At 45.3% G+C, this 27,199-nt stretch overlaps 1 protein-coding gene across 4 annotated transcripts in view; it reads right to left on the bottom strand.

Annotated features, from left to right (window-relative positions):
- Window positions 1-27,199, bottom strand: part of LOC138246238 (sulfotransferase 2B1-like) — a 361,323-nt gene that overhangs the window by 120,894 nt on the left and 213,230 nt on the right. For all 4 annotated transcript variants that reach the window (XM_069200642.1, XM_069200640.1, XM_069200639.1 and 1 more), the window contains one exon: window positions 23,407-23,533. In XM_069200642.1, the coding sequence (XP_069056743.1) occupies window positions 23,407-23,533 (127 nt within the window). The remainder of the gene's footprint in view (window positions 1-23,406; window positions 23,534-27,199) is intronic.

The raw sequence follows: 27,199 nt of genomic DNA, 5'->3' as shown, positions 1-27,199 counted from the left end.
AAAAGGGAAGCTCCCACACCTTGTGTACGTAACTATCTTCCAGCCTTTCATATCTGCCCACTGGAATGTGTTTCAAGCAGGATGTAAATTGAAGTGTTGAAATAGGCAGATTAATAACCCCATGTATTAACCATTCAGCAGATGGTATTTCAGCCACAGTAAAAGGCAACTTTTCTAGTTTCTCAATGTTTAGCATGACATGTCGCTTCCTTCTTAGCCATTATTTGTTGCTGTCGTGTTAAATTAAATGTTGAAAATATGTCCCTTGCGCTAACATATTGCCAGGGAACGCGGCCTGCTTCCAGTGTTTGTAGTGTCCAACCTAACTGCATAATGGACCTTAGCTGACTCTGTACAAAGTCTATTGCAGAAGATACAATGCTGTTTAAAGAGTATATCGGTTAGAACAAGGTGTTAATATCATTATCTCTAACAGCTAATGCTTTCTGTAAATTTTCCTGATCTATTTGCCTTAACCGGGCAGCCTCTTCTTGTTGGGAAAGTTTCCATAATTTAATTATATACTGCATATAAGAAGCGTTTTCTGCATTGTCTTCTGGGGCCTAACGGGAAATCCTACAAATCTGTATCGTTAGACAGGAGACTGAGGTGTTTCTTAATAGCATCAAGTGAGGAATTTTTCAACCATTGCTGGCATAATTTCCCTACACTATGGTGGTCATTATGAGATTGGCGGTAAATGCCGCTTACCGCCGTGGTGACGGCCGCCAACATACCGTTGCGGAGGTGGACATCCATTTGCCATATTATGACACACACACACACACACACTAAACTGACAGAATACTGCCACAAACACAAATCAGGCAGACCGAAGGTCAGTGTTAAAGTATCGGTATGAACACCCGTACCATTACGCCAACAAAACAACGCCAACCACATTATGACACACGAATCACCACGGCGGACATTCAACGGCGGTAAACCATTGGTGATACCTACCGGCGTGGTCAGAATGGCCTCCCAAATACAAAACAACACAACATTGGCCAAAACTAAAATCACACCTGACACTCACATACACACCCCACTAACCCACCCACCCACAGCACTATAAAATACACACCCCCATTACACACAACCCTTTGCCAACACGAAAAGACTGCAATAGCTAGCCACGCAAATCACAGAGACAACTACACACACACACCACAACCACCCATCTGTCACGCACTCCACATCCCATACCCCACCACATTACTCAACACCCTCTGCACAACACACGCCACACAACACCCATGTCCCCACTAAGGCAGCCCCGTTTCACAGATGAGGAGTTATGGTGGAGGAAATAGTCAGGGTAGAGCCACAGCTCTTCGGAGCACAGGTACAGCAAATACCCTTTTCCAGGAAGATGGAGATATGGCGGTGAATTGTGGACAGGGTGAACGTCGTGGGACAGCATCCAAGAACAAGGGACGACATCAGGGAGAGGTGGAACGACTTACGGGGGAAGGTACATTCTGTGGCGGCAAGGCACCAGCTCGCCATCCAGAGGACCTCCACCTCCACCTCCTCCCCCACAGCTGACAGCATGGGAGGAGCAAGTCATGGCAATCCTGCATCCTGAGCGACTCACTGGAATAGTCGGAGGACTGGATACTGTTGAGTCAATATTTACTACTTATCACCCCCCATACCTGCATACCATCTCAACCCCTCACCCTGACTCCCATCACTCCACTCCATCCCACACAGTGCACCTACGCATGTGAATAACCCCAATGCCAAACCCTGCATGCCATACCAATGCATGTACAGCCCTCCCAGCCCTGCATGTACACCCATCACCAAAGCATGCACAGCATGGAGAACTAACAATCCCACAATACATCACCATACACAAACAAAGGTGGCAGGGCAACAGCAACGATATAAGGGAAGCTAGGGATGTACAATATGTCACAGACATGAAGCATATTACATCACTTACATCCCCACAGGTGCCACAGCCAATCCCAGCGGGTAGGAGGCGCTATGACTATCCAGTTCCCCAAGAGAAGATGCCCCCAGTGATGACAGCAACTCTGGACTTCTGGATCTGAATGAACTACCTGGCCCATCAGGGATCACTGGTCAGTCAGCCACCCCAGCCCACCAAAGAGCCTCCCCCATCAGTATCCAACACCACAGCACCTACCCAACGTCACCACATCTCTGTCCCCAGGACACATCAATCAGCAGTGTGCCCACCTGTACAGGGACCCCAGTCCACACCTCACAGCCAAGACAATCAGGGACCTGGTGTCAGTGGGCACACCATTCAGGGGACACAGGCACAGGGGGACAGGGACACTCTGAGTACAGCTCTGCGCCGGGGGAAGATAGCACCAGGGAACCGACTCTCCAGGAGGCACTCACTAATGTCCTGGGGGCTTACCAACAATCCCAGGACAAGATGGGCCAGATACTTAACAACATGCAGGAAAACAAACGGCTGCAGGAGGTACACCATCCGGAGATCAGGGAAGATTTGCAGGCCCTCAACACCACCATGGTCTCCATAGCAGGGGTGCCAGCTGATATGGCCAAAATCATGAGGGAATGTACAGCACACAAGCGGGCCCCAACCACTAGCCAGTCAACTGAACAGCCCACCACATCTGCTGCAGCTACTGGACAGGAGGCCCAGCCACAAGACCCACAGGCCACCAGCACCCCTCCCTTGGACACTGGACCTGTGCTACAAACAGACTGAGCCAATACCATGGACTTAACTCTACCATCACCCCATTTCATTGCACTATTCCTTCTATTAATTGCACTACAATAAACACCCTTGGTCACAAGTTGAGTGATAGTGCTTTATGTGATGAAAATATGCACTTATGTTAACAGTTACATCTTGTGCAATTGACATGAACTTTGCCATAGTATACAAATGATGAGCTGTAGCTGTCTGTAGTCATGACATCAGTGCACAGTAGTAATAACACCAATATCTGCAAATAGAGAAGGCATAGGTGACAGTCAGTTGAGATGCAAAGGAAGTGACTGCCATCCTGCTACAGCCACACTGAAAACACACATAATTAGAGGAATGGTCAGTTTCACTTTCTCACCTGTGTGTCATTGGAAGCACTGCCGTATTACTGATGTTCTGTTGTCCACATCCTCTGCCTCCTCATCCTCACTGTCCTCAGGGTCCACTGCTGCCACAGGTGCATTTCTAATCTCCTCCTGCTGCAGATAAGGCACATTTCGTCTGAGGGCCAGGTTGTGCAACAAGCAGGATACTACAACTATCTGGCAGACCTTCTCAGGGGAGTAGCACAGGGATCCACCTGTCAGATGGAGGCATCTGAACCTGGCCTTCAGGAGACCGAAGGTACGTTCTATGTTTCACCTGGCTCGCCAATGTGTATCATTATAGCGATTCTCAGCCCCTGTCCTGGCATTCCTCACAGGGGTCAGGAGCCAAGACAGGTTTGGGTAGCCAGAGTCACCTGCAAGAATTGAGGGACAAACATTAGCCTTACACAATGGGATGGGGGATGACATATCTTGGGTGGGGACTCAGGCTCACCAATCAGCCACACCCTGTGCCTCTGTAATTGTGCCATCACATTTGGGATGCTGCCATTCCTCAGGACGAAGGCATCATGCACCAACCCAGGATACTTGGCAGTGACATGGGAGATGTACTGGTCTGCTAGGCACACCATTTGCACATTCAGTGAGTGGAAACTCTTCTGATTCCTGAACACTTGTTCATTGTAGTGGGGGGAACAATTGCAATATGTGTACCGTCAATCGCCCCAATAATATTAGGAATATATCCCATTGCATAGAATCCAGCCTTCACAGTGGCCAAATCTTCCACTTGGGGGAAAGCGGTGTAGCTGCACATGTGTTCGACAAAGGCAGACAAAACCCTTGCCAGCACTATTGAGAACATTGGCTGTGACATTCCTGCTGCCAAGCCCACTGTCACTTAGAAAGAACCAGTTGTTAGGAAATGGAGCACTGATAGAACTTGCACAAGAGGGGGGATCCCAGTGGGATGATGGATAGCTGATAGCAGATCAGGCTCCAATTGAGTACACAGCTCTGTGATTGTGGCGCTGTCCAGTCTACAGGTCAGTATTATATGCCTCTCCTCCAGTGTAGACAAGTCCACAAGGGGTCTGTACACGGGGGCTTGCTTCCTCTCCTATTCCTCCACAGTGGTAGGTATCTAAGGGACACAAGAGTGAGAAGGGTGTCACAAACTGAACAATGGAACTACCACCCCAGTGCAACTGGGCATGTATGTAATCGGACGATGTGAATGGCAATGTATGTGCAATTCACAGCAATGACGCAGTTTAAAATTTCTGATTGCTGTCCACCACCATGAAATGGTGACCGCCTGTCCTATAAGTATGGACACATGGAAGTGATGTAACTCCGTCGGCGTTGGGCGTCATGTCAGAAGGCGGTCTTGCACTGCTGTGCTATTCCTCATTGGCTAACATGGGGCTCTTTGGAGTACAGCATCCAACGAGGATCACCGGTGGCGGTGACAGTGTACACCTCCATGGACGTGACCACCATTTTCTTCCACAGGACAACACCTACACTGAGTGTGCTGCTGTCACCTGTGTCTGGATCCTGCCCTGGCCCGTGTGACTTGGGAAAGGGCCCCTGCCTTTACTTTGGAGGAGTTAGAGCACCTGGTGGATGGGGTCCTACTCCTGTATGGACAGCTGTATAGGCCTTCAGACCAACAGATGAGTACACCATGGGGACAATGCATGCAACAAGGTGTGAGATATGTCTGGTGGTAGTGTACATGCAGGGCTCCGGGTGATGTGTGTGCCAATGGAGATGAAAATGTAATTTGTGTGCCATATGTGTGACAGGCCGGATTGTATGGTTAATGGTGTCCTCCTGTCTGTATTACCTCTGCAGGTCAGCGCCCATCAGGAGAAGGGATTGTGGCGTGGCATCGCCAAGGACGTGCAGACCCTTGGGGGTCTATAGCAGGTGGAGCACCCACTGCAGGAAAAGGTGGCAGGACCTGAGATGCTGGGCCCGGAAGACCGTGGAGGCCCAGCTGGGGATGGACTCCCAACGAGGGCGGGGTGCCTGTCGGAACCTGACCCCCCTGATGGCCCACATACGGGCAGTGGCCTACCCAGAGCTGGATGGGCGCGTGAGGGCAGCACAGCAGCCACAAGGGGGTGAGTACAGTGAGCGTGACAATCATTTTTGTTGGCTGGCATGGGATCCTGGTGGTGGGTTTCAGTATGTGGGTGCCCTGTAATGCCAGCTCAGACATGGTGGTCTGGTCCAGCACAAGGTAAATGGGTGTATAGCAAAATATTGTATTCCAGCTAGGTGGCATTCCAGGTCAGACAGGGCTTAGTGGGCCCCAGGAGGGGTGCAGTTGACAGTGGTTGGCTCTAATCTTGCTTTGGTACCTAGCCAATGGAATGCCAGTGCGAGGTATTGTGCCCAATCCTGATTCCTGTGTCTGATGATAATGTGTATGCCATCTGTGGTGTTGGTGCTGTAATTGACCCAGTGCTCCTTTTCTCTCTCCCCCTATTTTGTTCTGTCATTATGTGTGCATTAGCATCATCTGGCGGAGTGTATTTCTGCAGTCAGACAATCTGCTAAAACTACTCCCTCCACTAAAGCATCATCTTCAGTGGAGGAGAAGAGATCAGGGAGAGGGTCACTCTCTTCTTCCTGTCCTTCATCTGTTGCCATGAGATGGGTGAGATCAGCCCTGTCATAGTAGGGTTTTAGGCGGTTGATATGAATCACCCTAAGGGGACTCCTGGCAGTGCCCAGGTCAATCAAGTAGGTGACCTCGCCCTTCTTTTCAACAATTAGATGGGGTCCACTCCATTTGTCTTGGAGTGCTCTTGGGGCCACAGGCTCCAATACCCACACCTTCTGTCCTGGTTGGTACTGAATCAGAACAGCCTCCTGGCCATGCCATTGCTTTTGGAGCTCTTGGCTGGCCTGAAGGTTTTTACTGTCCTTTTTCATGTACTCAGCCATTCTGGATCTTAGGCCATGTACATAGTCCACTATGTCCTGTTTGGGAGCTTTTAAAGGTTGTTCCCAACCCTCCTTCACAAGTGTTAGTGGACCTCTTACAGGGTGTCCAAAGAGGAGTTCAAAGGTGCTGAAGCCCACTCCTCCCTGTAAGAAAAAAGGAGGCAAGGTAACAGGACATCCCATCTCCTTCTGAGTTTTTCAGGGAGTCCCATTATCATTCCTTTGAGAGTTTTATTAAACCTCTCTACCAGTCCATTAGTCTGTGGATGATAAGGTGTGGTGAATTTGTAGGTTACACCACATTCCTTCCACATAGCCTTCAAGTATGCAGACATAAAGTTGCTACCCCTGTCTCATACAACCTATTTTGGAAAACCCACCATGGAAAAGATTCCCAGGAGGACTTTTGCCACTGCAGGTGCTGTAGTGGTCCTTAGAGGAATTGCTTCAGGATATCTTGTGGCATGGTCCACAACCACCAAGATAAACCTATTGCCTGAAGCAGTAGGATGGTCAAGGGGGCCAACTATGTTAACCCCTACCCTTTCAAAGGGGACCCCAACCACAGGTAGTGGAATAAGGGGAGCCTTTGGTGTGCCACCAGTCTTGCCACTGGCTTGGCAGGTCACACAAGACTTACAAAAATCTTTTGTGTCCTCTGACATCCTAGGCCAGTGAAACAAGGGGAGAAGCCTTTCCCATGTTTTGATCTGGCCCAAATGCCCAGCCAAAGGAATGTCATGTGCCAGAGTTAGGAGGAACTCTCTGTACTGTAGGGGAATGACCAATCTCCTGGCTGCTCCAGGTTTTGGGTCCCTTGCCTCTGTGTACAAGAGGTTGTCCTCCCAGTAAACTCTATGTGAGTCACTTACATCCCCATTTTGCTGCTTGACAGCTTGCTGTCAGAGACCCTCTAATGTGGGACAGGATTGCGGTGCCACACTCAGCTCTTCCCTGGCAGGCCCCCCTCCACCCAAAAGCTTATCAGTGTCTGCTGCCACCTCATCTGGTGAAGGTTCTGCACAGGGAGGAAATTCTTCTTCCTCAGAAGGAGAATCATCTATAGAGGGAGGGATAGTGGGTAGGGATTTACCCTTGCTACCCCTACCTTTAGGGAGCACTTGGTCCATTGTTCCAGGATCCAAGTCACCCTGTCCTTTTTGCTTTTTGGCCTGAGCCCTTGTCACAGCAAAAATATGCCCAGGAATGCCCAGCATTGCTGCATGAGCCTCCAACTCCACTTCTGCCCAAGCTGATGTCTCTAAATCGTTTCCTAGTAGACAGTCTACAGGTAAATCTGAAGCAACTACAACTTTCTTTGGACCAGTAACCCCCCCCCCCCCCCAGTTGAGATTCACAACAGCCATGGGGTGGCTAAGAGTGTTGTTATGAGCGTCTGTCACTTGGTACTGGTGACCAAGTAGGTGTTGTTCAGGGCATACCAGTTTCTCTATTACCATGGTAACACTGGCACCTGTGTCCCTGTAGGCCTGAACCTCAACACCATTTATTAGGGGAAGTTGCTTGTACTTATCCATATTAAGGGGACAAGCAACCAAGGTGGCCAAATCAATGGCACCTTCAGAGACTAACACAGCCTCTGTGGTCTCCCTAACAAGACCAACCCCAAATAAATTACCAAAAGTGAGCCCAGCTACTCCCTTGGATTGGCTATTAGTAGGTTTGCTCCCACCACCACTGCTATTACTAGGGGCACTAGAGTTTGCAGTAGGGATTGTGGTAGTGGGAGGTTTGGTGTTTTTCCTTGGACAACTGCCATCAGTTGTCCAATAGACTTTGACTTTAAACAAATAACACCAAGGCTTTTTAACTTGATTTGAAGAGGATTTGGACCCACCACCCCCACCAGAGGATTTATGTGGGACTGATGAAGACTCTGTTTTATTTTTGTCCCCACCCTTGTCAGAAGACTTACCATCCTTCTTCTTGCCATCCTTGTCACCCCCTGTATGAACTTTTATGTTCACTCTTGTTCTGACCCATTTGCCTGCCTTCTTTCCCAATTTTTGGGGAGAGGTCAGATCTGAGTCCACTAGATATTGGTGTAACAAGTCAGACACACAGTTATTCAGAATATGCTCTCTCAGAATAAGATTATACAGGTTTTCATAGTCAGAAACTTTACTGCCATGTAACCCTCCAAGGCCTTCACTGAACAGTCAACAAAGTCTTTCCAGTCTTGTGAGGACTCTTTTCTGGTGTCTCTGAACTTAATCCTGTATTGTTCAGTGGTTAAGCCAAATCCATCCAAGAGTGCATCCTTCAAAACTGCAAAATTGTTAGCATCACTTTCTCTAACAGTAAGGAGCCTATCCCTACCCTTTCCATTGAAAGATAACCACAATATAGCAGCCCACTGCCTTTGAGGGACCCCCTGTACCATACAGGCCCTCTCAAGTGCAGCAAACCACTTGTTGATGTCATCCCCCTCCTTGTAAGGGGGAACTATCTTGTGCAGATTCCTGGAATCATGCTCTCTCACAGGATTACTATCATGAACACTGCTGCTGCCACCATGGGGTCCTAACCCCAATCTCTGTCTCTCCTTCTCCAGGTCTAGGGATTCCCTGTCTAGAGCCAGCTGTTGCTGTTTAAGCTTCAGTCTGGTCTCTTCCACTCTCAACTTTTTGAGTTCCCTTTCTAACATGTTGTCTTCAGGGTGGGTGGGTTGGGAATGCTTGGACACTGAGGACAAATTGGAAACAACAGAGGGAGATCTGTCCCTAACAGCTTGGACTCTAACAACCTGGCCTCCAGGAATAAAAACATCCCTACTATGACGGGAGCTCCTATTACTACCAGCATTGCTATGTGGTCTGCTGAGGAGCAGATTTGGAATAGAACCCTCCCCACCTCCCTCAAGGGGTTCCCCTGAGTCAGAATGGCAGCTATCTACTAAAGTCTCATTTGAAGTGCCAGCTAGGAACTCATCATTCACAATGAGCATGTTATACATAAATTATCTCGTAGGGTTCTTTCCTATCACTAAACCTCTATCTAAGCAGAGACTCCTTAGGCTCTTGAAATTTAAATTGTCATAGGTAGTATTGACCATTTTAAGAGCAGACTCTACAGCAGGCATAATAAAAGAAGGTTTAGAGACAGTGAGAAGAAAGAAAAAGTTTCAGTACTTTTTAAAGAACAGAGAGAAAAAAACTTTTTCAAACTTTTAGAAACTTTTTAGAAGTTTTGGAGTACTTTTCAGCACTTAGTAGAAAGTGTAAGAGGAGAAAAGCAAAACTTTTTTGGTTAAGTGTACATACACTGAACTTGTTTTGCATATTATTCTCTTGTGAAAAGTACACAATGACAAAGTGGTAAGTAGTTACAAGTACTTATCCCACCGCTGCACAACCAATGTAGGAGGCTGGCCTGGCTTGTAGTGGGTACCAGAGGTACTTACACCTTGTGCCAGGTCCAGTTATCCCTTATTAGTGTAGAAGAGGTGTTTCTAGCAGCTTAGACTGATAGAAGGTAGCTATGGCAAAGCAGCTAAGGCTGAACTAGGAGACATGTAAAGCTCCTACTATACCACTGGTGTCATATGCACAATATCATAAGAAAACACAATACACAGATATACTAAAAATAAAGGTATGACAAAAGTATCTCAGTGAGTACCCTCAGTATGAGGATGAGAAATATACACAAGATATATGTACACAAACCAAAATTATGCAGGTTATAGCAAGAAAAGTAATGCAAGCAGTGTAAAGTTACAATAGGTTGCAATAGGAGCACATAGATATAGGGGCAACACAAACCATATACTCCAAAAGTGGAATGCGAACCACGAATGGACCCCAAACCTATGTAAGCTTGTAGAGGGTCACTGGGACTGTAAGAAAACAGTGAGGGTTAGAAAAATAGCCCACCCCAAGACCCTGAAAGGTAGGTGTAAAGCGCACCTACAACCCCCAGAGAGCACAGAAGTCGTGATAGGGGGATTCTGCAAGGAAAGCAAACACCAGCAATGCAACAACAGTGGATTTCCAGACCTGGGTACCTGCAAGACAAGGGGACCAAGTCCAAGAGTCGCGACAGTGTCGAGAGTGGGCAGGAGCCCAAGAAATGCCAGCTGAGGGTGCAAGGAAGCTGCCACCAGTTGGTAGAAGCTTGGTGTTCTGAAAGAACGGAGAGGACTAGGAACTTCCCCTTTGGAGGATGGATGTCCCACGTCGTGAAGAAGCTGGCAGAAAGTCCGCCAACAAGCCTTGCTAGCTGCAAGGGTCGCGGTTAGGGTTTTTGGATGCTGCTGTGGCCCAGGAGGGACCAGGATGTCGCCACTTGGATGAGGAGACAGAGGGGGCGCCCAGCAAGTCAGGGAGTCCGCACAGAAGCAGGCAGCACCCACAGAAGTACCTGAACAGGCACTTAGAAGAAAAGTGAACCGAGTCCACCCGAAGTCACAAAAGGGAGTCCCACGACGGCGGAGGACAACTCAGAAGATTGTGCACTGCAGGTTAGAGTGTCGGGCCCCAGGATTGGCTGTGCACAAAGGAAATCATGAAAGAGTGCACAGGATCCGGAGCAGCTGCAAATCACGCGGTACCCAGCAATGCAGTCTAGCGTGGGGAGGCAAGGACTTACCTCCACCAAACTTGGACTGAAGAGTCACTGGACTGTGGGAGTCACTTGGACAGAGTTGCTGAGTTCCAGGGACCACGCTCGTCGTGCTGAGAGGGGACCCAGAGGACCGGTGATGCAGTCTGTTGTTGCCTGCGGTTGCAGGGGGAAGATTCCGTCGACCCACGGGAGATTTCTTCAGAGCTCCTGGTGCAGAAAGGAGGCAGGCTACCCCCAGAGCATGCACCACCTGGAAACAGTCGAGAAAGAAGGCAGGATGAAGCAATACAAGGTTGCTAGTAGTCGTCTTGCTACTTTTTGCGGTTTTGCAGGCGTCCTGAGCAGTCAGCGGTCGATCCTTTGGCAGAAGGTGAAGAGGGAGATGCAGAGGAACTCTGGTGAGCTCTTGCATTCGTTATCTGGTGAGATTCCCAAAGCAGAGACCCTAAATAGCCAGAAAAGGAGGTTTGGCTACCTAGGAAGGAGGATTGGCTACCAAGAGAGGTAAGAGCCTATCAGAAGGAGCCTCTGATGTCACCTGCTGGCACTGGCCACTCAGAGAAGTCCAGTGTGCCACAAACACCTCTGTTTCCAAGATGGCAGAGGTCTGGGACACACTGGAGGAGCCCTGGGCACCTCCCCTGGGAGGTGCAGGTCAGGGGAGTGGTCACTCCCCTTTCCTTTGTCCAGTTTCGCACCAGAGCAGGGCTGGGGGATCCCTGAACCGGTGTAGACTGGCTTATGCAGAGATGGGCACCATCTGTGCCCATCAAAGCATTTCCAGAGGCTGGGGGAGGCTACTCCTCCCCAGCCCATCACACCTATTTCCAAAGGGAGAGGATGTAACACCCTCTCTCAGAGGAAATCCTTTTTCTGCCTTCCTGGGCCAGGGCTGCCTGGACCCCAGGGGGGCAGAAACCTGTCTGAGGGGTTGGCAGCAGCAGCAGCTGCAGCGCAAACCCTGAAAAGGCAGTTTGGCAGTACCCGGGTTCTGTGCTAGAGACCCAGGGGATCATGGAATTGTCCCCCCAATGACAGAATGGCATTGGGGGGACAATTCCATGATCTTAGACATGTTACATGGCCATGTTCGGAGTTACCATTGTGACGCTGTACATAGGTAGTGACCTATGTACAGTGCACACGTGTAATGGTGTCCCCGCACTCACAAAGTCCGGGGAATTTGCCCTGAACGATGTGGGGGCACCTTGGCTAGTGCCACGGTGCCCACACACTAAGTAACTTTGCACCCAGCCTTCACCAGGTGAAGGTTAGACATATAGTGACTTATAAGTTACTTAAGTGCAGTGGTAAATGGCTGTGAAATAACGTGGATGTTATTTCACGCAGGCTGCAGTGGCAGGCCTGTGTAAGAATTGTCAGGGCTCCCTATGGGTGGCAAAAGAAATGCTGCAGCCCATAGGGATCTCCTGAAACCCTCAGTACCATATACTAGGGAATTATATGGGTGTACCAGTATGCCAATGTGAATTGGTAAATTTAGTCACTAGCCTGTTAGTGACAAATTTGGAAAGCAGAGAGAGCATAACCACTGAGGTTCTGGTTAGCAGAGCCTCAGTGAGACAGTTAGTCATCACACAGGGAACACATACTGGGCACATACTTATGGGCACTGGGGCCCTGCCTGGCAGGGTCCCAGTGATACATAGACTAAAACAACATATATACAGTGAAATATTGGGGTAACATGCCAGGCAAGATGGTACTTTCCTACAAGGAGGAGCAGGGGCACCGGCGACTGAGGGAGCTACATCCCAGAGGACCCAGGAGGCAGAGCCCACCAAAGCCGAGGGGACCAGTGGGACTGCGGGGAGCACCATGGCGGAGACAAGAGGTGACAACACTGACTCTGATACCTCCTCCGATGAGAGCTCCCTGGTGGTTGCGGACACCTCTGGAACCACCCCAGCTACAGGTTCAGCTGCCACCCCCGTACCAGCATCCCCCTCCCAGTAGTCCCCCACCGAGTTGCCTGTGCCCGCTCACCCAGGAGGGTGGGCATCTCTTTTGCCCCAGGCACCTTAGGCCCTGCCCCAGTGAGCCCTGCTACCCTCAGTGAGGAGGCTATTGACTTCCTGAGATCCATCTCTGTAGGGCATTCAACCATAGTGAATGCCAACAAGGGGCTGGCATCCCAGATGCAGCAATGCAATGTTTTCCTGGAGGGCATCCACGGTGGCTTGACGGCCCTACAGAGATCGTTTTAGGCTCTGGCCTTCTCTCTGATGGCAGCCAGTGTCCCTGTTTCTCCCGTCCCCCTCCAACTACCACTTCCCAGTCCCAGTCTCCTCAACCCCAATCCATCCCATGCACACATACAGACAAGCATGCACACAAAACATCAGACAAGAGTGGCACAGTCAAACACAGGCAGCACACTTCAGGTCACAAGCACTCATACAAACAACAGACAGTTGCACACACTACCACATCCACTGCCTCCACTGTCTCCCCATCCTCCTCTTCCTTCCTCACAGTCACATCCATACTCACACCTGCATGCACTGCATCAACAACCACCACCACCACTTCATGCAGCACACACACCTCACTTGCAGACACCTCCACAACAGCCATCCACGTGTCCCCTTTGTCCTCTCCCACCCTGTATGCCCCCCCCTAAGAGACACACATGCATGCACTCAGACTCCCAACAGCCATCCACCTCACACACACACTGTTCATGCACCTGCACCTAAGTCCAGCAGATGTACACCTCCAACAACCACTCCCTCAACCTCCACTCCCATCCCTCCTCCCACATCCCGCCCCAACGTCCCTAAGAAGCTTTTCCTTGCCCATCTTGACCTCTTCCCACCCCCTCCTCCCCCCACATCTGGTCCGTAAGAGCAGGGTCCCAACAACCCAGCATAGCACCTCAGCCAAACATTCTGCTACTGGTCCCATCAAATCCTCAGCTGCTGGCACAAAGGAGCCCTAGAGTGTGACGGCTGCCACTCATACTGTGAGCAAACCTCCGCCTGAGAAAGGGAGGACTAGGGTGGTGAAAACCAAGGGACAGGAGACGGGGACATTGGAGGCACCTCCTAGTCCTGGTTACAAGAAAGGGAAAGTTCCCACTCCACCACCTAAGAAAGGGAAGGTCCCCACTCCACTAGCAAATAGAGACAAGAGGCCCCCTCTACCAGCAGTGGGTAAGGAGCCATCACCTCCAGCAGAGGGCATGTAGGCCACCCACCAGAGACAATTGGGCATAGAGCCCCCTCCAGGACCCGTGGGCATGTTCTCCACCTCAGAGACTGTGACCTTGCACACCCCACCAGGGACAATTGGGCATGGAGCCCCCTCCAGAACCAGTGGGCATGTTCCCCACTTCAGAGACTGTGGCCTTGCACTCCCCACCAGGGACAATTGGGGATGGAGCCCCCTCCAGAACCAGTGGACATGTTACCCACTTCAGCTGAGGTGACCCCCACCCCCGACCCCCTTCCCATTTCCAACATGATGCCCCTGCACAGTGGAGTCCGAATAGTCAGGAGTCAAGTTGGGCCTTGAACTTTGCCCTTTGGCCATGTGGGCCTTTTGTACTTTGGACTGGCCATTGGCCCTTTCTGAACATTGGCGGATGCTTTTTTTTTCGCATGGACAATATGGTGGCTGTTGGCATCAAATAACAGTGTCACTTATACCTCAATGTGGTTGGTGTTTTAATTAGACATGGGTCATGTGACATTTTGTTTTACTCTGTAGCTGGTTGTGTGTATGGTGTGTGTGTGAATGGTGTGTGTTGTGCATGTGTGTGTTACTTTTCTTTTCCTCCCTTCCTCCCTTGTGTACTAGGCGGCTGTACTCACCGTCGTCGTCTTCGTTGGCATTGGTGTTCCAGAAGGACCATGGCGTAGAAGAGCATTGGGAAGACTTGAAGTTCCAATTCCATGGCAGCGGTGGAGTCCTCTGTGTACCTGTTGGTGAGTCTTCCATTTTCTATGCAGTGTTTCTGCCAGGCTTTTGATGGCATTGGTACCGCCCCGGAAATCGCAGCAGTTTGCTATGTCATAGCATGGTGGGCGGTACCTTGTCTTCCCCCTGGCTGTTGTTGGCTACCGCCTTGGTCATTGGTGTTAGCGCCCTGGCGGTTGGTGTGGTACATTGGCTGTCTATGGGAGGGATCACCACCATGGTCATAATTAGGCAGTTATTATCGCCAGCCTGTTGGCGGTATTACCACCACTTTAACAGTCACCGCCAATGTCATAATAAGGGCCTGTATGTTGTCACTATACCCAACTTATACCCAAGTGTTCCAATAACACTTGGAGAGGGTCTGACCTGCTTGTTCTAAAACCCCGTGGAGTTTAGAAAACATGAATGGCACCCATTGGTGTCCACTGGCCACAAAACCATCCACCATGATGTGAAAGTGATGTGTTAAGGGTTCCATTCTGGACCCACTCCTCGAGCTGATCTTCAGATGCATTTACATATTTTTGCCATTTATAAAATTTTGCAGGGGCAGGAATATTGGGCAAATTCAGATCCTTAATTTTTGCCAAACCTAAACAACTAGTTTGTTGTACAGTTTCATTTAAATATATAATTTGAACAGGTACCAGACATTCTCTAAATAAAGCTTCCCTTCCCCTTAGTTGCCAATTTTTAGTTCCCCACACACTTTTCAAGTCTATTGACTTCAACCAATATTCATAGCCTTCTATAGCTAACCGGGAAACAAAGGAATCAGAATAAATCAATTTTGTATCAGTCAATAAAATGTGTTGACTTTCCATTACTGGCAACTTAAAATAATATGACTCAGCATTTTTAACATTCTGCCCAGTGAAATATGCAAACCTTTCAGTATACCATATGGAACTCCTCACTGGCGGAGTTGGACAGTTTTCCCACTGGGTAAAATTAAAAATAGTCTTTGGGGGACTTGCTCTGTGAATGAAATGATGTCCGTAATAATTATAACAGAACCTATCTCTATAATTTTCTTTGGATTAATAAACATCTTCACTTTCGAATACAGTGAAATACGGCAGATCATATATCATAGAATCAACTGATTTTACATCCCAATCATCAGAAACTACATCGGGTGTTATTACATTGTTCATGGAAAGTTTAAATACATAAGGAATTTGAATGACCTCCGTTGGGCCGTATATATATTCAAATGATACTTTATCTCAAACAATCCCATCAAGAATTGGTATAGCGGAAATGTTCACTAGGTACAAGTCTCTGTGGAATTTGTGAGAAAAAAAAAATGCGGTTTTGGGACCTCATCCACCAGTTCAACTGTAGAAATTTCAGGAAGGTAATGACCATGTATCAATAAAAAGAAAACTATGACAAACCCTATCCAAAGGAGAAAGGCAAGTACTGATAATAAGAGCCATAGATAGTTCCATGGAAGAGTTAAATAGTTAATTTTGAGCCACATTATCAGCTTACATGCTCATGACAGTTCTGTTGCAGTAGAGGCAGATGAGTCGGTGAAAGTGTAATTGATGTCGGCAAAATATCCAGAAGCAGTTTGGGCAAAAACTGGAGCCGTGTTTGGAAGAGGAGAACTAGCAGAAGTCTCCCTTGGAGGTTCTTAGTAGATTTGCCATCCGTTTGTGTAGAATTTGAGTAGAATTGCTCAATCTTGTTCACTTTATTTGTCACAGAAGAAATCAGTGGAACTAATGAAAAATCATCTTCCACCCTTCCCAAGCTCAGAGAGGTCTCAGCGTTGCTGCTTAAATCCTGTAGAGGAACATCCTGGTCTGAAGGTGAGAGGGATTCGGGTACTACCAAGGAGTCCCCTAGGTCTGCTGTGCAGGATCGGCCATATGGTGTAGCTTGACATTGTAGATGAAGACGAAGCGATTTTCTCTAAAACCAGGTAGCGGTGGTAGAATGACAGTTCTGGTACCATGTATTCCCTGGGCTGGAACCGGTGTACGATAAAAAGGACCGAACTCCTTTTTCACATCAATCTTTTCATGCACTAGACCCCCAACATTTGGAATCCAGCGGGTAGATGTTATTGGTACATCCCTTATTCCCAAGGAGGCGGCACTGGCAGATGTGTTGTCATCATGAAACTGTTGTAAGTCCTGCAAGACAGTGACACGTTTATTTATGTCAAAAGGTGTATCTGCCGCCACCGTGCCAGGACCATCAAAATCTGGAACATATATTTGTGCTCCGAACAGGCCTTCGTGCGAAGTACGCCCCACCAGGGACCTTCTGAGCAGATTATGAAGTGCTCTCTTGACTCCATACAGGTGTGTAAGCCAACTATGACCCGTGCCTAATACTCTGGCTGTTAAGGATTGCTTTGGATCCTGGTTTCTTCGCTCCACAACACTATTTCCCTCAGGATGAAATGGAGACGAATAATGCAGTTGGACCCCTAGCAAAGTCATGGCGTCCCTGAAAGCCCTTGAGGCAAAAGCAGGGCCCTGGTCCCAGTGGAAAGCCGCAACAGCATATGTGCAGATAAAGACTTGCAAATCTTTAATAATAGTTCAAGTGTCAGCCAAGCGTTGTGGCCAAACCCATAGAAATCTGGAGCATCAGTCAACAGCGACTAAAATGTATTTGTATGCATTATTAGGTGTCAGGGGACCACAATGGTCCAAATACACACATTGTAATGGTTTGTTGGAAATCAGGAGGGGTGTCTGAGGTGGGCATTTAATGATGGACCCTTTTATTTGCTGGCAGATGTGACAACAAAGGACATACTGCTTGGTTTGTTTGTAGAGACCTGGCCACCAGTAACGTGCTTGTAACAACGATATTGTAGCCGCCACACCAACATGGGTAGAAGCAATTCCCTCATGACTGCTTTGATCAATTATCGTCTTTGATCTTTGTTAGGAATCACATGATTACCCACCCCTGGTATAACTGCTAGGGCTTTATTGAGGCATGATATGCAGTAGGAATATTTAGCAGGATATGCTTTTGGTAAGGGTGTGCTGTCAGCTGAAGCTTTCACAGTGGGCAGTGTTTCATCATCCAATTTCGTTCAAGAATGAGTTACTACAGCAAAAGAAGCCGTAGCTACAGCTGATTTGGCTGCTTTATCAGCCAAGGTGTTGTCTGCAATGTGTACTCCAACACACTGGTGTCCTAGTGTATGTACAACATGGACATTAGGTGGCGTTTCCTTCAGATCCGCTACTTTCCCAGTCTGTTTTTGATGGGGTTTCCTCTTGAATCTCTGAACCCATTCTGGCACCAGTAATGCAGATATTCATTGAAGTACTGGGCTCAATAGTACCAATCACATACAATCAGTGTCAGCTGATCAGGATCCACATGTTCCAGTGCCATCACCAGAGCCTTGAGCTCTGCTAATTGTGCAGTGCAGTCCACTAAGGTATGTGTGTAAGTATGCTGTGGATGGAACTCACCATACTTCATGTAGCCTACAGCTGGTTGGGTTGAACCATCAGTGTACATAATTGTTTGATATTGTTCAATAGGCAATGTGTTAGCTCGAACTGGGTATTCAAGTTTGTATTGAAAAAATTATTGCGTTTGTAATTTTGAGTCAAAAATATAGTCAACATCAGAGGCCCTCAGAGATGCTGCCCATTGGATCCAACGTGGATGTAATGCTTTAGCTTTAGGAACACTAGCTTTGGTAACAGCCTCAAGGGCCCGGATGGGGGATACAACACTGATACGTTTCCCCTGGGCTAGAGGTCTCTCTTTGATGACAGCCATCTGAGCAGCAGTGAGACTTTTCTCAGTGGGAGCTAAGCATTGTTCTGCTGTAGAGTACAATTGTAATTTGTATGCTACTGGGACGGTCTAACCCTCATTAAATGTTACATAGGTAAAACTAATGTCACCAGCAAGTGCTCTGATGACCAGGTGTTTTTTGTTGTCCCTTGTATGTAGATGTTTGGCTGCATGTCTTGTTGTAATGCTCTGAGAATGCGTGTATGTTTGACTGTCCAGTATTTACTGAAGGAGTCAGGATGTATCAAGTCATAAAAGGATTGATGCATTGTGCATAATCTGGAATGTATGTTCTGCCAAAACTTAAAAAGACCAACAAAGACTGGATCTTTTTGATGGTGTTTGGAGGTTGTAATCATGCACATTTTTCTAAAAATTAGGATGCAAGGCTCTTGCCTTCATCTGATAATTCGTATCCCAAGAACAGGAAACTAAGGAAAGCTATGTTTGTTTTTTTTTAAATTGAATTTGTAGCCGAAGTCTGCAAGTCCCACAACAATGCGGGCTACCCATCATATGTTGCATGAGGTCGTTATTTGTAAGGTAGATATCATCCACGTAGGACAACGCCTCAGGGTAAATATCGTGTAAAATAGATGTGACATGAGCTGAAAACAGTCTGGACTGTTCTTGTACCCTTGTGGGAGTAGGCAATTGTTTTCCTGAGAGCCTAAAGCACTGAAACTTGTTAAGTCCCTACTGTCAGGCGCCATATTTTGGTGGAAAAACCCGCTGGATATATTCAGGGCCATTTTGTATTTTTTGTGCACCATGTTGTTCATAATTGCTGTGCTGTGTGCATTTTGTATAGCAAATGTGCTTGTATGACTGCTTAAATGTCTGTAGTCTAAGACTATTCTGTATGAATGGTCAGGTTTAACTATGGGGACCAATGGATTGTTCATTGGTGAGACACACAGTTCAATAACATCCTGGTACCCTAACTGTGTGAGGATTTCCCTCATGGGTGCTTTAGCTTCATGCTTTATTGGATATTTGGGTTTAGGTTGGGATTTAATTGGTATTACATGATAGGGGGAATCTTTATCCCACCACACGTGGTTGTGATATAACACAGGTGCCAGTGCCACTGCTCAATCAATGGCATGTATTTCTAAGAGCTTTCTGGGAACAAGGGGCTGGAACGATTTTTCAATAATCTCTTCTCCATGGGGGAGATCACAGACAAATTCTGGTGGTCAATCCTTTTCGGCCAGTAAAATATCATAAATGGTGACGCCATGGTCCAAAAAGATAGCAATGATTGGCGTTAAATAGCTCCCTCTCACTGTATAGTTACTTTATACACCCTGTCGGGCATGGAGACATGCAAGTCCGCAGTCTCAACTTGTAAGAAGTCATCAGTTGCTTTCGACCTACAGATGCTGTTGAAGATCCCGGCAAACTATTATGACCTCTGCTGCACTGTCTAGCAGTGCTTGTGCCCACTTCCTGTTCTTCAGGAAAGCCCTATTCCTGAGTGGCATGTCGTATTGCAACTACTGCCACTTTTTTCTTTTTAAACTATGGTTTTTGTCAGGGAAGTTTCTCTTCTTTCTTAACAGAAACTTCAGACCAGCGATGTGAGTCCTTTCTCGGATTTACGTACTCTGTTCGCTGCTCTGACCACCCACTTCTCTCACTGCATTTTTCCAGTGAGTCCTGAAAGGAACGAGATTGGCGTGTATCAATATATTGATAGCTGTTAGGCGTTTTTAGATTATCGCTATTTCTAAGATTATATCTATTTTGAGGGGTTTCTGAATGCGGAGATTCCCCCTTTCTTTTTTAGGTGTTTTTTTTTTTTTTATCCCAACCCTTTTAAGAGTCCTCAGGCGCTTGCTTGGCAGAATCTTTATTGGACCTACCCTGTAATTGTGGTTTAATGGGTCTGGCCCCCAGACTATTTCGACCAATACTAGAGTAGGTCTCAGTGATAATCTTTGGCAACTCATATTCTTGAACCTGTGCAAGAACGTCCCAGAGCTTCATGTGCACTGCTAGTGCAACTGCTTCCCCTTTAAGGTTACTTAATATGATTGAAGACACAGTGGCAAAATTGCCCATTAATTGCATCCCTAAATCCAGGGCCGGGGCAGCCCCGTATTCATCTTTAATTTGTTTTAACACTTCCAGAAGATTGGCAAGTATTGGTGTACTGTGTGTGGTAGTATAGAGAATGGCAAATGCCGTGCCCCAGGTGTTGCGCTTTAGGAACCATCCCAAATGACAAGCACATATTAAGGATTCTGTTTTTGTCCTGCGGACCCGTTTGTGGAAAGACTGCTTCCAGCGCATTTATTTTTTGAGCTAACCAAAATGGAATTTCCTCTCGCTTGGTGGGTTCTTTACCCATGACTGAATGTACAGTTGCAGGGGTAATGCCTGACACAACTGCATGTGGTTGCACTGGGGCAGCACGTGCTGGGTTTGTATTTAATGTCTGCATTACAAACTGTACTAACAGTCTGTATATTGCCATGAGCTCTGCATATACGCAGCGAACCTCAGCTACTGCCGAGGTTGCTCCATCAGGGTGCGGTGTATATGTAGCCAATAAAGGCCATGTTGGTCCTTCATTATTCAAAGGACCTAACCTAACGTGTAATATTGTATGTGGTAGAGCGCCATCAAGCCAATTATTATGGTCTTGATAGGATAGTGGTATTTCTAAATATTCATATGCTCTGTATTGTGCAGGTATGTTAGCATGTGTGTAGTGATGAAATGTTTCTGTTCTGTAGGCTGGATGAACCTCAACAACAAATGTGACTGGACCCCCCTGGCCTGTTAGACCATTTGACAATTAGTGTGCAGTAAGGGGTGGTCGCATGTTTACTGCAGTTGCTACCTGTTGTGGGTTCGCCATGGTAATGGTAAAGGTTTTGGTTCAGAGATAAGGACACCAAGTGGGTATTAAACCTTTTAAGGTTCAAGCTTGAACAACCTACAGCATTAGTTAGGTACTACCTATTTAGCTGAGGAGGAAATCCTTAATACCACGGACGTCACAGTATGTAGTATCAAGGTGTAATTAGCCTTTAGTGAGACAGAGATACTTAGGAGGATCCGAGAATTAGTGCCTGACTAAATGTTGGTGGTGCTATGTCACGTACGTTCTCACTATCCTAATGAGGCTACTGGATTTGGGCGGCAGAATCACCTGAATTGTGGGGTACTGAGTACAACTCCACACATGTGACACCTGTCAGCCTTATCCAGGTTTTCTGGCTAATTAGCAGCGCCTCATCTCTGCTGAAGAGCAGGGATGATTGCGACAACCGGGTGCATGACAAGAAAGACTCCTCAGGGGAATCGTGGTTGATAAGATCTCACCCCTTTCTCTCAGTTACATTAGTCTCACACAGGCAAAGACAAACTGAGGCAGAATATAGTTCAATAAGGGTTTATTGAAGCAACTGCATTTTAGATAAAATGGCATGTATTGCAATAACTAGGATGATAAAACACACTAAAAGCAAAATTGTGACAAGGAGTGTGAAACACAAAAACAAAATTGTGACAAGGAGTGTGACTCCTGTCACTAGGAGTGATAAATTATATATATATATATATATATATATATATATATATATATATATATATATTTATTTATTTATTTACCCTACTTAAGCTACGCTAGAGCACAGCGTGATAAGCCCTAATCTGCCCTTCAGGTTTCCTCCACGGAAGACATCATCCCTCCTACCTGAGCGAGGAAGCCTGTTGTTTAAAAAGACACCATCCCCATGTAGGCCAGGGATTTGGCATCCTACGCAAGCAGCTGTAGCTAAGACATTCAACAATCAGCATGCAATCATGGTCATCTGGCTGGAATCTCCCTCTAACATGTATGGGACAGACAAGTGTTTTTATAATAAAACAATGGATGTTCTAGAAAAAATGTCCCCACGTAAGGATATGTATATTTCTGTGAATGTTGGAGACCCAGTGTACCGTATTTGCTGGCAACCCTAACTCACTGCAGCCTTGAGGAAAACACAAAGTGCAATGCTAGGAACATGATGCTCTTCTAGGCGAAGGAACAAATAGATAGCAAAAATAAAAACAACAGTGCAAATGTGGCTACTGTTAGGAATACAAAGAGATGCAGAATAAAATGTAACTGGGCTAAAGTGCACAACGGCAGGGCTAGTTTGCTAAAATAAAATTTCTAAAATATGGGTAAAATAGCTATACAACACCAGAGGTCACATGGCACAGTAAGTTTTTTAGCCCCTAGTTAGAAAGGCACAAAATGGCAAAATATCTGGAATAATATGTGCAACAATACAAATCGAAATAATCCCAGTCATCACAGGTCCAACGTGATTAATCAACACAAATGTACAGGACATTTCAGACAACTTGCCAATAGAGGTAACAGCATGCAGCCCTGAGATAGAAGCTATCTTTGGCACAAAATAATTGTTACAAATAGTACCAACAGCACATATAAGAGATTTATGCTGAGCATTATTCATGCAAAGATTTTGGAATGTATATACTTTCTGCTATGACAGGTATGCAAAACTAAACCCAAATTTGCTGACTGTTCCACAAGAGAAAATGTACATGAGAGGACATCAGAGACCAATGATAGACACAACGCACATGCTGATAATAACTATTGAACTTAACAAGAGAGATTATTATAAATGAGAAGCTACTTCAGTGTGTCAATGAGGTTTTTCCAAAACAATTTATCCCTCACCAAACACTTTACACCTAATATAAAATTATGAATTAATAGGAGGCAGAGCCACGAAGCAGTGCTACAGACACTCTAGGGTTGGAACATAGAGTTGCTCATTGAAGTAGAGTTCTGGTAGCACCTAGAATTACTCTTTCCTTTCTTCAGGAACACAGTTCCATTTGTGCAACGCACCTTGAGAAAACAATGAGGACTCCAAGTATTCAGTTTAGGTTTGTCCTAGACAAACAGGTGCATTCTGGGATATGTCGTCTTTGCCTGCTTGAATTTAATAAACCAGCATGGATACATGGTATACTCCATATATGAAGATATATATGCAACCCCACCATAACACAACTATTTGATTCACTCACCTTCCCCTTTTAGGAAGATCTCCAAATACTCCTCGAAGGTTCCCGAGTCCTGATAAAGGCATAGTATTTTGGAGAAATAAAACAAAGAAACCATAACATCTTTTGGGTTCCGAAGTGTGTAGATTATCTAGGACAGAAGTTATAAATCAGCACATTAAAGGAAGAACATTCCATCAATTGTAAAAATTACACATTTGTTTTGGGATCTCTTTTATTGGAGTAACCAACTATTACATGCAACCGTTATATGACATATTAGGTGTATAGGTACCACATGCCTCTTTATCCAATAACTCTTGGGTCAGAAAAATAAGCTCTGGGCAACATTATTTTCACAAAAGTAATAAAGCTACATATGTTCAATGTATTCAGTAAAACAACAACACATGCACTGAAAAATATGCCTGATATGCATTCCCGAAAGAAGCACCTGTGGGCTAAAGCTGGGAGGATTTAATTCAACCCATTGCATATTTGTCATATTCTGAACTGATGTCTTTCACTGCAAAAAGGTAGAATGGCAAATTTGCCCTGAAAAATGGCAATAACCAATTTTGTGACAAAAGTTCAGTCTGTTTTGTAGCAAAGCCAAATCAATTCTTCAACAAAATTGAAATGATTGTTAAAACTAATAACCATTTAGTGGCATAAATATATTGATGAAGCAAAAATTAACTTATTTGTTTAAAAAGTGACTTGCAATTTGAGAAGAACTGATAAAGTAAAAATAAACATAACAGACAATTCATCAGTTTGCACAGTAATGAAGGAGATTTTCAGATACTAATCAAATTTGCAAACAGCCTATAATATTTTCCTAATCTAAAATGTAGCAAATAATTCTTCAAAATAACTTAGTTGATTAAATCATGGTTTGAATAAGTGAAAAATTACAATGGTGGGTTTGTAAAAACATTGGAGGATGTATAAGACATTGTGAAATAGCGAAGTATTTGATTTTGTTTAATATAGTCGTCTTTGCCAATAAGTAATTTTATTTTGTTTTTGTGATTATTATTTAACCTTACAATTGATACTCCTTTTTGCCATTGTTCTTTTAACAGTTTTATCTTCTGTAACTAACCAGGGACCAGATGTCTCATTTGCATTCGGGAACCAGAGATGTGCAATTTGCATGCTGATAGATTTGAGACGGACCTGCAATTTGTGATTCATCTTTTGTCCTAATAAGACACATGGCAAATTGTCCATTCAGAAGGGGTCACAAAATGACCTGACTAATGAATATTAATTAGGTAGGTCACAATTTGTGACCCACTAAAGTTGGCTGACAATGCAGTAATGGAGATCTCCAAGGTACAGCAAACCTCTGACCCTGTGTTTACTAACCGAAATAGGATTTTTTTTAAAGCAGCCATTTTCAGTTGAAAACACAGGTGTTGCATTTAAGAAAATGTTTTCTTTTCAGTAAGACATCTAGGAGAGTGGACAGTGGTCCTTTTTTCCAATATGCATTGATGTTTGAGTATGTTGTTGTACATGAAGTTATGGGTTAGCTGCTTGTGTCAAGTAACCAAAGATGCCCCATTGGCTCCTCATAGCAACCGCATAGAAACTAGTTCACCTTTTGGGTCAGATTATTTGGGCCTTATGGGAGATGAGTCATAAATCAAATAAAGACTTCTGCCTCTCTTCTCAACCTCAAAAAATCTGATACGTTGCAAAGTTTGTCTTCCGACCTCTCCGAACTAGTTTGCCCTCTTGTGTTTCATGTTGCTTTTGCTAAACTAGAAGTTGAGATCACTGTGTATGGAGATGTATGAGGTATAGGATGTTTTGCTCAGGGTGCAAATTATACCTTTAATTCTAAGGTTTGTTTAGTTTATGTTGATTTTGTACAGAAATGGTAAATTAGGATTTCCAAACTATAACTATAACTAATCTTAAAACTTTCGCGTTTCATTGATTCTGAATTTTGTTTGTAAAAAAATTGTTTCGAACCAGAAAAAGCTGTTTATTATGGTAATAATTAGTTTGTTTTTTGTTACCACAGTACTTTCAAAGAAGGTCAAACTTCATTATAAGTGTCAGTATCACCTGTGTCTGCTTTCACTCACACTTCCTCGAAAGTACTATAGTACCTCAGTAAATTTTTAAATTGATATTTATACCAAAAAAATATTTTTTATTTAAAATATGTATTCCGGGGTTAATGGCTAGTTATAATTTTCGATTGTAGCTGCAGGTTGTATTTGTAAACTATAAGGGTAAAGTGATAGCATTGAGATAGTAACGCAGTACTTTTACTTTAGTAAAACAGCATTTCATTGGCTTTGAACTCTGTCACTTGAAGGAAACAGGAAGTGTATACCTCTTTGACATCTTCAAATGAGAAGGTCCTAATCTTCAAAGAAAAAGGTGGTGATCTTTGCTTGAGGGAATATCTTGTGTTCTAAAGCCACCTTTGAACTTTTGGAGGATCACAATGGCTGAAAAAGATGATCCTTTTTTTGTTGCAAGAAGCAGAAGCAGGGGTGGAGTGGAGGAAAAAATTAAAGCAAGCAATTGTATGGGATTATTTTTCATTGCTGACTGGCAGGAAAAAGGTGAATCTAAAACGTGTTACCGGCAACCTGGTAAATAAAGTTATTTCCCGTAGGAGCATCAAACAATACTGGTTTGGTATCACAGGAATGAGAAAGCACCTGTAGGTAATTCATTCCACCAGGCTGGCCCTCATGGAAAGAGGGTGTCTGAGGAGATTAAAAAAAGCAGGAACATCAGTAGCGGCCACTTCTTTGGTTACTGCAAAACCTTGGATATCTGCTTTGGCAACATCTCCACCACCACTGGCTGTCCCTCTAGTAGCACATTCTAATTCTTCTGCTCCATCAGCACCTCCACAAACAGCCGGAGCATCTGTCCCTCCACCAGCACAGGCTCCTGGTACCAAAGTGCCAATACATCTTTTGTGGCAGAATCGGGGAATTATAGAGCAACATGGCAGTACAGCGACATAAGGTCTAGTCTGCCATATTGTCATTGTTGGTTGAAAGAGAAATATGACCATCTACTGTGAGCTTGATATGGCTCACCAGTGTCTTCCCCAACAGCCTTAGGTTTTCTTTTTGACTTTGTTGTCCTCCTGTTTCCTTTTGAGACTATTGTTTAAGGCAGTCATATTGACCTTTTAACAAAGTTCCAAAAAAATAACAAAAGAAGGAAAACATGTTATTTTCAGGACTGACCAAATTACAAAAAAAAAAAGGATTTCTACCAATATTAACCATATATCACAGGTATCAGAAACACTAAATTGTAATTAATTTAGAGATAAATTGTAAGTTGAGGGTAAGCTAAACATGTGCCTTGTGGTAGCTTCATAGTAGATGGTAAGGTAGTTATAGACTCATACAATGATATCTGATTCTTTCTAATAAACATAACACAAAGTCAATTCATATTTGTTTCCTGGTTTCAGGCAAAGGTATCATTTCTGTTGCACTACTATGTCATCATTTTGAACATTTACAGTTCAAGATCATCATGTAGTAGTAGTTATCATTACAATTTATTTTTGTAAGGACTCTACCAAGTTTTTGACATGTATCAGTATTTCAGTTTGTTATCATGCTCCAGAGGTACTAAGAGTACATACTGTCAGGAAATTCATTTGATGTTATGTGCTGCTAAGCCAGTAGGAGCAGTAACTATACAAGATATTTGGAGCCAGTTACTTTAGGCACATAAGCAATTATTACATTAATAACAAAACTTTTACCTGTGCCTAATTGTCCAGGTTTGTATTGCAATGTAGGTTCATAAATAGTGC

Source organism: Pleurodeles waltl, chromosome 7, assembly GCF_031143425.1.
Source record: "Pleurodeles waltl isolate 20211129_DDA chromosome 7, aPleWal1.hap1.20221129, whole genome shotgun sequence".
NCBI classification, from domain to species: Eukaryota; Metazoa; Chordata; class Amphibia; order Caudata; family Salamandridae; genus Pleurodeles; species Pleurodeles waltl.
The sequence above is the reverse complement of the archived record's forward strand: the minus strand, read 5'-3'. Positions and strand labels throughout refer to the sequence as shown.